Genomic DNA, 13266 nt, shown 5'->3' on the forward strand with positions numbered 1-13266 from the left:
GAAACTGATTTTTTTTCTTTTAAAAAAAGTCGGACGTCAAAATTACGTCGTTTTTGCAATTGTCTGCACCATACAATGTGCACACGGTTGCACAGCATAACACTCTGTGTATGTTGTAGTAGATCTTTATTCTTTCAAATATGTATTGGATCACATGATCGTTAATTTGTTATAGTTTTAGAAATCTTTAATTAAGCCCAAATGTGTTAATTAGTATATATCGGCAAATTATGTTGTGCGTCCGTATGCACCATGCATGGTGCATACAAATGCGAAAACGACGTGTTTTATTGAAAATGTGTGTCTCCCCTTAAAAAAAAAAATTCAGGTTCGATTCCCAGCAACAACATATGAACTAAAATTCCAGAATCGATGAACTATAATTCCAGAATCGACGAACTAAAATTCCAGAATCTATGAACTAAAATTCCAGAATCTAATCTATGAACTAAAAATTCCAGAATCTATGAACTAAAATTTTAGAATCGATGAACTACAATTCCAGAATCGATGAACTATAATTCCAAAATCAATGAACTAAAATTCCATTATCTATGAACTAAAATTTCAGAATGAATGAACAACATAATGTTGTTGCTGGGAATCGAACTTGAATTTTTTTTTTAAAAGGGAAACACACGTTTTTAATAAAACGACGTCGTTTTTGCATCCGTATGCACCATGCATGGTGCATACGGATGTGCACAGCATAACTATCCGTATATATCACTATGGGCCATTTCACATGCAGCAAGTGTAATGAAGAGTAGATGTAACTCCAATTAGGCAATTAGTTTTAATTTGGGATTCTTGAACAATCTATTCGCAACTCTATTCTCTATTATAATGGTACGTTTGATTCGCGCAATAAGCTTGAATGGAATAAGTAATAGATTTATTCTTTTATTTGGTAAAATCTTCTATTCTCAGAAACAATGTTTATGTGAATGACATATTCCTCTTGTAAGGAGAATAGAGATTCCTGGCAGCCTGGTATTAGGCTATTCCTGAGTTTTCAGAAATAGTCTAAATTTAATATTTTCTATTTTACCCCCAAAATAAATTTAAAACACGTCATACTGCTCTGCTGTGTTGAAATATCTCTTGGACCCATCTACATATTCAAACACACACACACACACAAAACATATTCAAATACCACTCGTCCACTCATCTACAATATCTCTTAAATTAGATAGACTCTAATTAATTTTCATGCAATTTTTTTGTCAAATGTTAAGCTTTAGAAGCTTACATCCAAATAAACTTCATAAAAATAAAAATTCACAACCTAATTAAATAAAATGTTAAGTTTTTTAAAAGCTTACATCCAAAAAATATCATAGGAAAGGTTCATCACGCTATGATCGAGAAGGAGAAGTCGAACATTAATTTTAAGTTAAAAAATGAGACGTAATTTTGTCTCAATGTTATTTTTTTATTCCTAAAAATCATGGAATTGAAATACCAAATGAACCATGAGATTCTAATTCTATGAAAATAAGGAAATTGCAATTTCCTCCAACCAAACAAAGGAATTTACTTGTCTTTGAAATTACGTAAGAATGAAATTGTAATTCCCTCCAATCAAACGTCTCGCAATGGTAGAAAGTATGTGTGAAGTAGTTAAATTCTGCATATGCTTTGTGATGGGATTTTTTTTGTTTTTTTTGTTTTTTGTTTTTTTTTTTTTTTAACTTGAGATTATTCTCTTAAGCACAAGGCAATCACAAATATTATAAAGGAAATTGGAATGGAATAATGAAAAAAAGTGAGAAAATTTTTCTTTTTGTCAAGAGAACAAGTTTACAAGCTACTAATCATAAGTTTATAAGATGTCTAGACTCTCTCATGATCGACCCCCTTCTATGGCCTCTTAGCTCATGGCGGCCTATTTATATCTAATGATAGGTCTTGTCTTCTTTCTCAAACTAATGGGTCTTTTTGTCAAATTGTGGCTACCCCTCCTGCTCCACCTTCTTTGTAAACTATCCTTGTGTGTCGAGACTCGCTTTAAGGCCATGTTGTTTCTTTCCATTTGATCCCATGTGTTTTTGTAATTAGAAATGTCTTCTAATGGCCATACAAACCTTTATCACTAGGCTGAGGCTTTGGTAGAGGGGTTTGGAGCCCCTTTCTCTTAGGATTCTTAAGGGTTTAACCAGAAATATGGTCTACTTCTATATTTAATATTAAAAAAAAAAAGTTTTATATTTAACATTTTGAACTATAATGTACATTTTTCTCTCATAATATTAAAGTTTAAAAGATTAAAATATTATCATCTTGATGCCATAGACTCACATTAGCAAGATAGTAAATTTATAGTTATCAACATCCATTAATGTCACACAAAATATACGTGTTTTAATTAAGAAAGTGAATTTTTCATCACTGTTGCATATAAATGCTATTCATTTTTGTTTGCAAAACAAAAGGCTTATTGTGATAATGAAATTGATATGACTAGCTACTTTCACGATGAATAAGAACTAAACTCATAACTTTTAAATATAAGAATTATATTTCACTTATTCAATCACTTTTTTTAAGACAGATATACAAATCTATATTTTAAAATTATTTCCACTTTGTTTTTTTTGTTTTTTTTTTTTTTGAGTCTAAAATTATTCCACTTAAATTGATTTTGGTTGGTATGCAAATATGCAATTAATTCATAGTTTGAGGAAAATTAGAGTAAGTTGAGAAATAAGAAAGGGCAAGCATGTATGGAAACGAAGAGTAGAAAATAGGGGAAGGAGGAAAGCGGAGAAAGACGAAAGAAATTGGGTGAATCTTGAAGAAGAGAGAGGGCAAAGATGCGAAACAGTGGGAGAGAAGAAGTAAAATTGTTAGCGCATAGATTTTGTCTTCTTCTTCTGCTTCTCCTCTTCGCGTGCCGTTCTTCACCAGTTCTTGCTCAGTTAGATCAGGTTCTCCCCACAATTCAATTCTTTATCACTTAAATTTTTGTTGTATTGATGACTTCTCTGTGAATTTTCCTCTGCAATTTAATTATGATTCAATTTCGATTATAATCCACTCGGGTTTGTTTGTCTGTATGCGCATAAATTTTTATTTTCAAAATTGATTCTTGAGTCAATGGAGCAGCTCAATAGCCCTTATTAAGTGATTAGTTGGGGAAGAACCTATAATTTTTCATTAAGATTTCGTTTCTGATATTATCATCTCATAAAGAGCCTTGTTCACTTAAATTCTTGATTTTGATTCCATCACCAGACACCCAATTGAAGATTCAGTGATACACCTTTTTGTTTTTTTTTGGGTGACGAAGGAAACCGTAGCCATAGCCTGCACTCGGTAAACCTTGCCTTGTGACGCTAGCGAGGTAAACCAGCTAGGTTATCCATAACTGACTGGTTCAAATTGAGAATACCAATAGGAACTTGTAATCTTTTTGTTTTGTTTTTAAAATTTCTTGTTAAGTCTTAAAGTTTTTTTTTTTTGGTTTTGGTTTCTTGAATCCTGCATTCCTGCATATGAAGCTTGTCCTTTTTTGGTGTCATGCACAATTATTCTAGTTCTGAAGTTTTGGTTTTATTGTGGTGCAGGAGGTAGAGGAATTATCGTCAAGGTAAGATTCTGTGGTTTTAATGTCTTGTTTTCTGTTAAATGTAGTGCCATGCTGCTATATGTACTTTGGATTTTGAAGATGAAATTCAATATGAAATGGTATCCATTAAGAGCCATAATATTGAAATAAATACACTTTATCTAGCAAAATTGTCTGATTTGATGCTTGCTTAGAATTCTTGACCAAGAGCAGTCAGGTGTTCACGAAATTCATTGCTCCAGAGAGAGAAGTCGAGTTGCATGGAAAGTTATACAGGAGGTATGTGGAAATCAACCTTGCACAAAGATGATTTCGGTATCTTTGTTTTGATTAACAGAGTGAAACTCGATTTTGGGTACTTTGCAGTATTTGATGCCATTCCTGGAACAAGAAAAGTATGAGCTTTCAACGAAATGTAGACTTCATCCCAGTAATGACATTTACAGAGATCAGGAGGATCACAAGATTCATGTGGATATAAATGAATGGCGCTGTGGATACTGCAAAAAAAGTTTCCGAGCTGAAAAATTTCTCGATCAGCATTTTGACAACAGACATTCTAATCTTCTAAATGTTGTAAGTACTTTTTTGAAAGAGAAAAAAAATAAAATTATATACTTCATAATTAAACCATTAAACAAGTAAAATATGTGCAATTAGGACATTTTTACAATTTTTTTCCGGTTGAATCTAATCATATTACTTACATGCTATGTACTAAGAATCGTCATTTCCTCTGCCATACTAATTAGGATGAAAGATTGATATGCTCTCATTGATTTCAGAGTCATAGCAAGTGCTTGGCCGATTTGTGTGGAGCACTGCATTGTGACGTTTTGGATGAGTCAAAATCTCGGAAGACCAAATGCAATCCTGCGTCTACTTCAAGGAATCGTCATTTATGTGAGGTTGTCCTGCACTTCGACCAAGTTTTGCTTTGAGGTTACTTTGTTAATACTTCCCTTCTTCTATACAGAGTCTTGCAAACGGCTGTTTTCCCGTTCACCAGGGTCCAAAAGCAAGTCGTCTTCATGGTACCGTGTCCCACTCCATAAAGGCTAGAATATAAAAACTGCTGATTGTTGGTTTTAGTAACTTTTTATGTGTTTTCTTTTGTAGAGTTGTTTTTGCACCAATTCTGTGATGCCCATTCTTGCTCAGGTCAGAAAAAACTTTTTCCTAGAGGAGGCAAGGTAAGGATTCATTTTAGTACATATTATTAAAAAAAAAAAAAAATTAAAAAGAGAAAAGAATAGAGATCAAATATATTGATTGATTTACTACTTTTTTTTCTTTCTATACAGAAACATACAAATAGGTTCTACTTGGCAGCTTCAGTATTAACATTGATGCTGCTCCCGATATTCTACCTAATTGTTTATCTCTATCAAAGGTGCCATTTCCAGCCTCTAAATATTTCCATCTTCACGAAACTTTACCCTGTGTATGAAATGTCATGTTTATGCTGCAGAGAAATGAGAAGCGGAACACAGGATCTTAAGCGCATCGCAAAAGTTGGAAAAAAAGCAAAGCCTACTTAACGCAACTCGGATTTCTTTGACCATGGTTCAACATCGAAGGTTCATCCCGGGCATCTTGGGATTAAATGATCTTATGGAAAAGTGGGGCTCAAATTGACCATGGTTTTTGTTGTAACATTTCTATAAACACCCAAGTAACAATTTTGCTTGAGATATTACAAATGAGCTTATGGTTCAGAGTGCAAACAGAACAAATCTCTCCATAGGCTAATTCTTTTGTGCCAGGACTCGCATGTATTGTAATATTCACAATTTATACATATACCATCATATCAAAAATAAGAGTATGGGCTAGTTTCCTTACATAATCAAGTAATCATATTATGTCACATCAAAGTATAATCAACTAATCACAGCATGTCACATCAAAGTATAATTAACTAATCACAGTATGTCGTTATCAAAATATAACTATTTTCATCAAAGTATAATCAATTAATCATAGTATGTCGCACAAAGTATAATCAACTAATCACAGCATGTCACATCAAAGTATAATTAACTAATCACAGTATGTCGTTATCAAAATATAACTATTTTCATCAAAGTATAATCAATTAATCATAGTATGTCACATTAAAGTTTTTAACTTTTGAGAGTACCTGAAGTATTACTCTTTTATGCACTCCAAAAAGACTAGAAGCACTCAGTCAGGAGATATAGCACGAAACGCGAGAGATATCAACTCATTGGATAGTAAAAAACCATCAGGGTCACTGAGACGAATGAAAGCAAGTTTGTCTTTGATCTTGCACTTATCAGTTAACAAAGTACTGAATTCATCTGCTGTAATGTTTCTCCTCTGCTCATCCAAGCACAGTATATGGCCACTTTCCATATATGGTTTATAGACATCACAAAGGGAGAGAACAGTTGAGCTACCAAAGGCTTCACCAAAAGACTTCAAATCCAAACCCCTTGCAGTTCTCAGCGAGAGCATGACAACATCCATGGCTATGTCCTGAGGATCCACATTATTGTTCCCAAAGCAATTTACTGTTCCAGCCTCTAAACTCTGCACATATCCTGTGTAGTCTTTGAGCTTCCTTGGCCTGGAAAACCTTGATCCGTTGAGGAAACTGGCTGCCCCGAGTCCAAAAGCATAGAAAGGTTTGTTTTCCCAGTATGTAAAGTTGTGCTTGCACTTGTAACCAGTCTTGCAGTAGCTACTGATCTCATAATGGTCAAAACCAGCTTCAGATAGCATCTTAGAAGCCATTCTATAAAACTCGGCAGATTGGTTTTCAGAAGGCAAGGGGAACTCTCCAGGAGTATACCTGCAAAAACAAAACTTTAATGCATGAAATTGACATTCTGAGAAACACACTCAAACCCCAGCTGATTGTTCCTCATTACAAACTGGTTATACTAAGTTATTATTCCCATGGTTTTGATCAACTTTACTTTCTTGATGAACAAAGGAAAGATCGAAGAACTATTTACCCTTTCTAATAAATGGCCTCAATTCAACATTTTCATTTACTTAAAGAACAAATTTAGATCTTCTTGCCCAAAAGGCGAAATCCGTCTCCCCGAGGCCCTCACACCTTGACCCGACAGGATTGTGGAGGGGTAAATTCAGCGGCCCATTAGGTGGGAGGACTAGTGTCTGGTGCGCGAAGCCACCTCACAAGAGAGTGAAACTCCCACACTCCCATCCCCAGGGCTAATGGTGATATTCTTCATTGATGGAAGAAGCTCTTTAGTATTCAGAACTATATGATCAAATTTTCAGATTAAAGAGAGGCTAGTCATGAAACTCACAGTATCCCAAATTTGGTGCCTTGTTCAACTTGTAAATCATATACTGAAACATGAGTAGGCTGCACTTCAATGGTGCGCCTCAAGCTTTCTTCCCACATTTGTGGTGTCTGAAGCGGAAGAGACGATATGAGATCCATGCTCCAATTCTCAACCCCGCATAACCCAACAGTCTCTATAGCCTCATGAACCTCCTTCAAACCGTGAGCTCTACCACAAGCTTTCAGCAGCTCCTCCTGAAAGGCCTGAACTCCCAAAGACACTCTGTTCACTCCCAACTTCATCATCTCCTTCAACTTCACAGCGCCAAATGTTCCCGGGTCCATCTCCATTGATATTTCAGCACCGCAGCACAACCCGAATTTTGAATTCAATGCGTCCAGGACTAACGAAACCAGCCGAGGGGGCACGAGAGAAGGTGTCCCGCCACCGAAAAAGACAGTTTCGAGAGGCGGATTGGTGTTTGAGTTTACCGGGGTGGCCTTAATTTCTCTGCAAATGAGTTCAACGTAGTCGACAATTCGCGGGTCATCATCTGGCCGGGAAGAGGAGGCGCCGAGGGCTAGGATGGGGAAGTCGCAGTAGTGGCAGCGCTTCCGGCAGAATGGGAGGTGAACGTAAGCTGACGTTGGGGGGAGCTTATGCAGGGTTGGAAAATCGATTGAGGCATTTCGTCGAACAGTTTCTGGGGATTTCGTTACTGCGTTGATTATCGTGCGCGCCAGCATGGGAGGCTTGGTGTTGGAGGGAAAGGTCGTGAATATGGGAGTGAAAGCTGATCTCAGCATGTTAACCAATAACTGTAATAACTACGATATCGCACAGAACTCTGTTTTCTTTGGTTCTATGAAACAACATTGAAGATTTCAGTAGCAGAAAGCCATAGATGGAAAGTGGAAACCTAATAGATAGCAATGGCAAACTAACACAAGTTTATTGATGCCCTTCCTTAACAACTAGTGCTAAAAGTAACAAATTGAATGGTTTGGGGTATTGGCGGATCCAGAAATCTTTTCCAGTGGAGACAAAAGAGTAAAGCTAATATCTAAACTTTGATATATATATATATATTTATATTTATATTTACACACACACATAATTATGGGGTGGGGGAGTGGAGGCAGCTGTCCCACTGTTTCCATTGAGGCTCCACCATTGGTTTGGGGTAACTTCAGGTTTTCAGGCGGTTGATTTTGTAATCACAAGATTATAAGTTTGACTCTGAAAGTAATCGTCAATCATTCTCGGAAGGCTTTCTTAGTTAGAGCCAGTTACTCTGGAAATTTTCTAATTAATATATACTCTCAGATAGTGACTGTGAGTTTCTCTGGTCACAAAAAATAAATAAAAAATTGAGTAGTTTACATTTCATCAATTACATAAAAGAAGGTTACATAATACCAATAGAAAGTTCAAAATGAAAGTTGTTTGCTCATTTGGTGTTGCTACAAAGGTGGCAAAAAAGAATTATCTAGAAATATACCATCTAATATTTAAATAAAAAAAAAAGTACGAATGGAAGTGAAAACTCTCCAAAAGAAGAAAATTGTGAATTTATCGAATTTATTTAGTTACGTATTTATTTTTTTTTGTGCCAAGTTAAAAGAGTTTTATAAATATAATAAGTTTGTCTCTCCCACCATATATACGAAGGATACCAACAGTGTTTATCGAAAAAGATTGTCTTTCTCAACACTTTTATACATATGTATTATTTTATATTTTGAATATTCTTGTTGTAAATTGCACTTTTTTTTTGGCATATGATTTATTAATTTATAATTGATTTATTAAACTATTAATTATTCGTTATATATTTTTTAAAATGTTGTATATAACAATGATACATTACACATTAGGGATGGACATGTCGGTTTGGGTAACCCAAACCAATCCAACCCGAACCGAATGGTTAGCTTTTAATTTATTATTAAAAGAAACAAACATATTAATTAATTTTTTAGGTAATTTAATTCTTATGTTTCGTTGGTAATTAACACGAAACAAACATATTAATTAATTTTCTTGCAAATTAAAGTTATTCTCATCAAATATTTCTCCAAGAATTTAATTGATAGAAAGGTATAGTATCAAACGTCCCTAAAATTATTTGATTCATTATAATTTTTAGACAAAACTAACACTTTTTAGATTATAATTATTTTATTCATTATAACGTGTGTAAGTAGTTTAGATAAAAAAACATAAAATTCTAAATATTGATCAAAATGAGATTATTTATACTTAGACAGTTAGACCTTGTATATACACATAAAACATGGTGTATATGATTTTATTGTTGTATTTTAATAGACCAGAGACTAGTATAAGTAATTTTATGCACAAAAACAAAATCTCATGGGATGAACTAGCTAGTTAAAACAAAAGGGTTGAAGACCATAATCTATCATAGAGATTAATACTTTAACTTTTCTTTTTTCCCTGCATATATGGTTTCCCTTATTCCCAGTGGATGAATTTTAAACCTTATTTAAAATTAAAATTTCAAAAGTGAAAGGTCAGAACAACATAAATTTGTAAAACAATATGAAAATGGTGCAAATCCACACTTAATTAAGAACAAGATTGATTCAAAACGGAATGCTAAAATTCAATAGAACATTTTCATAAATTATAATCACACCTGCCGTTAAATTTCTATATTTTAACTATTTCTAACTCTCAATACTGGCCGGTCTTCCTTTCTTTAGCCAAGCTCACATTCATGGAATCATGACGCACAAAGAGTTTTAATTTTTGGAACAAATTCACCGTACCACTGCTTCCATATCTGCATGGCCGCACTCCTCCACGGTCACTGAGGCCACTGAGGCTGCTGAAGATTGTGGAGGAAGATCTCTGAATAGACTTCTCCATTGTTGGTCTATATAGGAACGAAGAAAGTTGTTTTTATGCATCGTTTTTTATTACTGTTCTAGACTTTGTGACTGGCCATAGGTTGGTTGCATTTCCTCAAACAAACATAGACCCATCTAATAATGTTGCAATACACAACGTAACCCCATTTTGGTTGAATCAGATCTTATTTGATCAACTTTCAATATTTTAATTTAATTTCTTCCAACGTCTCAAATTTAACTCAATTAAAATTAGTATGTACTCTAGATTGAAAAAACACATATATTGAAGAGTCATACTTTTACGAGAGAATCAGGAATGTTAATCTAATTTGTTATTTTTACCTTCAAATATATATTAGTGCATAACAAAGCGGTCAATCTCATGCAAAATTGTATGTAACATTGGATTTTCATTTTGTTAGTGCATGAGAGTTAGGTTCTCAACTTCTCATGCAAATGTTGTACATGGAAGCAGTCAAGATTGATCTTTTTTTTTTTTTTAAGACATCAAGATTATATTGGTCTTATTGTCTCGTACGGCAACATTATATATATTGAAGGTAGTACGTACATGTTGATTGTATTAGGCACATCAAACTTTTAGATAATCATATTTTGTTGTGAATTATAAAAATGTTTAATGCTCCTTTTTCATAGTTTTTCTTAGTTGTAATGTGAGGTTTTATACCTAAAAATTATTTTAAAAGTTTAAATTTAATATATACAAACTGTTCTGATATATATATATATATATATATATATATATATATATATATATATATATATACACATACAATCACTACTGGAAATTATGGAATTTCCGACCACCTGAAAGTGATCTTAAATCAAGTCGAAAGCCTTGTTCCGACCACTTTCGGTATCCGGAAAAACCTTTGTTGCTATTTCCGACCACTTTTTGCTTTCAACTTGATTTAATATCACTTTCAAGTAGTCGTAAATTATATTCCATAATTTTCAACAGTGAATGCTACATGCACTTGTAACTTGTATTGAAATATATGATTGTTCAGAATATATCATTAATCATATCCAGTACGTTTAGACATTTTTGAAAGACTTTGAATTGAACTTCAACATAATTTATGATAGTTATTAATACTTAAAGATATTTTTTTTTCTTTCTCCGTAGATGCATTTCAACTTTATTCAAAATTTTCAAATTTGTGTTGCTTGTGTAAAATATTGATCGCTTGTCTTTTTCTTTCCTTTTCAGGAATTATATATAACATTCCTAAAGATCTATTATGTAACTATTGTCTAACTTTGTTGAGTACATGATTTTCATAAATGTAGCCCATCTTTTATAGTCCTAAAGCAGTTTTTCACTTTCACTCCAAATAATTATTCTATTCTTAGAAGGCTTAATTCAAAATACTGCATTGGGTGGAGACACAAGTCAAAAGATCTTACTCTTTGAACCTGCACCCCTAAATTAAATTCAACAAACCAACTCAATGTGGGTACACTCGATGAAAAAAAAAAAAAAAACAAACATATTGAAGAAGCATACTTTTACAAGAGAATTGGGAATGTTTAACAAATTTGTTATATTTATTTTATACTCTTAATAAATTGCATGGCACATCGGCAATCTCATGCAAATTTGCATGTAACATTAGAATTTCATTTTGTTATTGTCATGAGAGTTATGCTTTCATATTAATTACACCATACATTATATAAAAGAGTTCTCATGAAGTTTTCATCACTAGGGTTTTTCGGTGACAAGCTACATTTCTACATTTTTTGAGGGCAATTCAGTCAAGTTGGTTGATCATATTGTTAACTTGATAATTGCAAGGTTTCTAAGTTCAATTTTTAGTGGGAATGGCATATTAATTAGCCTAAAGAGAGTTAGAAATTCCTTGACTATTAACATTTACCAATTTTTACATTATTACCTTTAAATTTAATGTTTTCTAAATGGATATTTAACTAAATGATCAAATTTGAAACAAAATCAATAGTAGATGGACCATTTATGGTTAAATTGAAAGTCGATGATGAAAATTTGTAAATATCAATCGTTAAGGGATCATTTATGATCTAATTGAAAATTAGAGATAAAAATTAATAAATGTCAATAGTCAATGAAACATTTCTAGAATTAACGTAATTCTTTAGACAAAACTAACATTTTTAGATTAGAATTATTTTAATCATTAAAACTTGTTACGTACTTTAGATAAAACATAAAATTCTAAACATTGATCAAAGTGAGATTTATACTTGAACCTTATATACACAAATTAAAGAAAATATCCTATCACTTTTGGTACTTATTACTTGCCTTAAATGATATATATAATTCTTATATTTTAACAGAGACTGGTGTAGATTATATTCTATATTTGTATATCTGAAGAGGAAATTAAGTAACGGAGGGAATTCTTATTTGTATAAATGGTCCTTTGAACTTGGAATGAGCATGATGAAATTTATGATATTTCTTTATGGTCGCTCAAGATCTTTGGTCTTTTACCCGGACCCAATGAAAAAAATGGGATCACTCCCTATTGACTCGTTGAGAATGATTCTGATCTAGTTCATGGCCTATTAGAAGTAGAAGAAGCTCTGGTGAAATTTTCACAGACAGAAAAAAATTGCATTGCAAGAAAATACGAATTGAATTTGTCTGTTCTTAATTTGAACCGTGCACTTATGCTATTAAACTATAAATTGTTTATAGAAAATATATTCATTAAAATTCATATTTGACTATGATGGGATGTTATATCAACTCTATAAAAAATTGTGAAATAATAATTGATGGGTTGGATACACAAGCGGTCTAGCTAGTATTCATACTCAATTCAAGTGGTAGGATTCGACCTAGGTGATCGGCCGAAGCCAAGTACTACATGAAACTTGGAGACACATTATCTCAATTAGGAGATCCTTAGACCAGTTTTAGGAGATTGTATTGTTTTCCTTGTTAGGAATATAGCGGAATAATGCGGAAGCAAAGAATCGAAAATTGAGAATTATAGAAGTTAAATAATATATATAGGGAAAAATATATATAAATGACAAATAAATAAATGGCAAAGGGAAAATATAATATATATATATATATATATATATATATATATATATATATATATATATATATATATATATATATATATGCTACATTTCAAGTAGCTTCGGTAATTAGAATGTGATGATCATAAGTGAAGCTACACAGGTTCATGAGTTGATGTATATCTCTGCTTGTGCTCTTCATTATTATTATTATTATTATTATTATTATTATTATTATTATTATTATTATTATTATTATTATTATTATTATTATTATTATTATTATTTATTTATTTATTTATTTATTATTTATTATTTTTTTTTCCTTTTTGGGGGTATACATGTATACCACTAACATGTTTGGTTGTCTTGTAAATTTTTTGATGCTAAAGCTTTTAGTGAATGGGAGTCATGGGAATGTCACTTTAGGCTTTTTGCCAAATTGCTTGCTGGATAACGAAGATCATATCAGGAAACACGCACC

General features: G+C 32.7%; 2 protein-coding genes across 2 annotated transcripts; one reads left to right on the plus strand and one right to left on the minus strand.

Moving 5' to 3' along the window:
- Positions 1–2689: 2689 nt before the first annotated feature.
- Positions 2690–5418, plus strand: LOC109156162. The gene is made up of 9 exons (XM_019304017.1): positions 2690–2933; positions 3573–3595; positions 3769–3853; positions 3941–4150; positions 4360–4482; positions 4551–4608; positions 4694–4767; positions 4879–4967; positions 5046–5418. Exons 1-9 carry the CDS (start codon positions 2820–2822, stop codon positions 5113–5115), a joined length of 846 nt encoding a protein of 281 aa, XP_019159562.1. The 5' UTR covers positions 2690–2819; the 3' UTR covers positions 5116–5418.
- Positions 5419–5651: 233 nt separating this feature from the next.
- LOC109156161 (oxygen-independent coproporphyrinogen-III oxidase-like protein sll1917) lies at positions 5652–7863 on the minus strand. The gene is made up of 2 exons (XM_019304016.1): positions 6880–7863; positions 5652–6392 (listed from the first exon to the last, which is right to left on the minus strand). Exons 1-2 carry the CDS (start codon positions 7662–7664, stop codon positions 5762–5764), a joined length of 1416 nt encoding a protein of 471 aa, XP_019159561.1. The 5' UTR covers positions 7665–7863; the 3' UTR covers positions 5652–5761.
- Between the last annotated feature and the right edge of the window lie 5403 nt (positions 7864–13266).

The sequence above is a fragment of the Ipomoea nil genome, unplaced genomic scaffold (genome assembly GCF_001879475.1).
Source record: "Ipomoea nil cultivar Tokyo-kokei standard unplaced genomic scaffold, Asagao_1.1 scaffold2704, whole genome shotgun sequence".
NCBI classification, from domain to species: domain Eukaryota; kingdom Viridiplantae; phylum Streptophyta; class Magnoliopsida; order Solanales; family Convolvulaceae; genus Ipomoea; species Ipomoea nil.

Bases quoted from the DNA above. Each gene is read 5' to 3' on its own strand.
- LOC109156162 (XM_019304017.1), top strand. From the start codon at position 2,820: ATGCGAAACAGTGGGAGAGAAGAAGTAAAATTGTTAGCGCATAGATTT. The intron at 3,854-3,940 runs GTATGTGGAAAT...GGTACTTTGCAG, and splicing joins CATGGAAAGTTATACAGGAG to TATTTGATGCCATTCCTGGA. The intron at 4,609-4,693 runs GTACCGTGTCCC...TTTCTTTTGTAG, and splicing joins AAAAGCAAGTCGTCTTCATG to AGTTGTTTTTGCACCAATTC.
- LOC109156161 (XM_019304016.1), bottom strand. From the start codon at position 7,664: ATGCTGAGATCAGCTTTCACTCCCATATTCACGACCTTTCCCTCCAAC. The intron at 6,393-6,879 runs GTGAGTTTCATG...TTGTTTTTGCAG, and splicing joins GGCACCAAATTTGGGATACT to GTATACTCCTGGAGAGTTCC.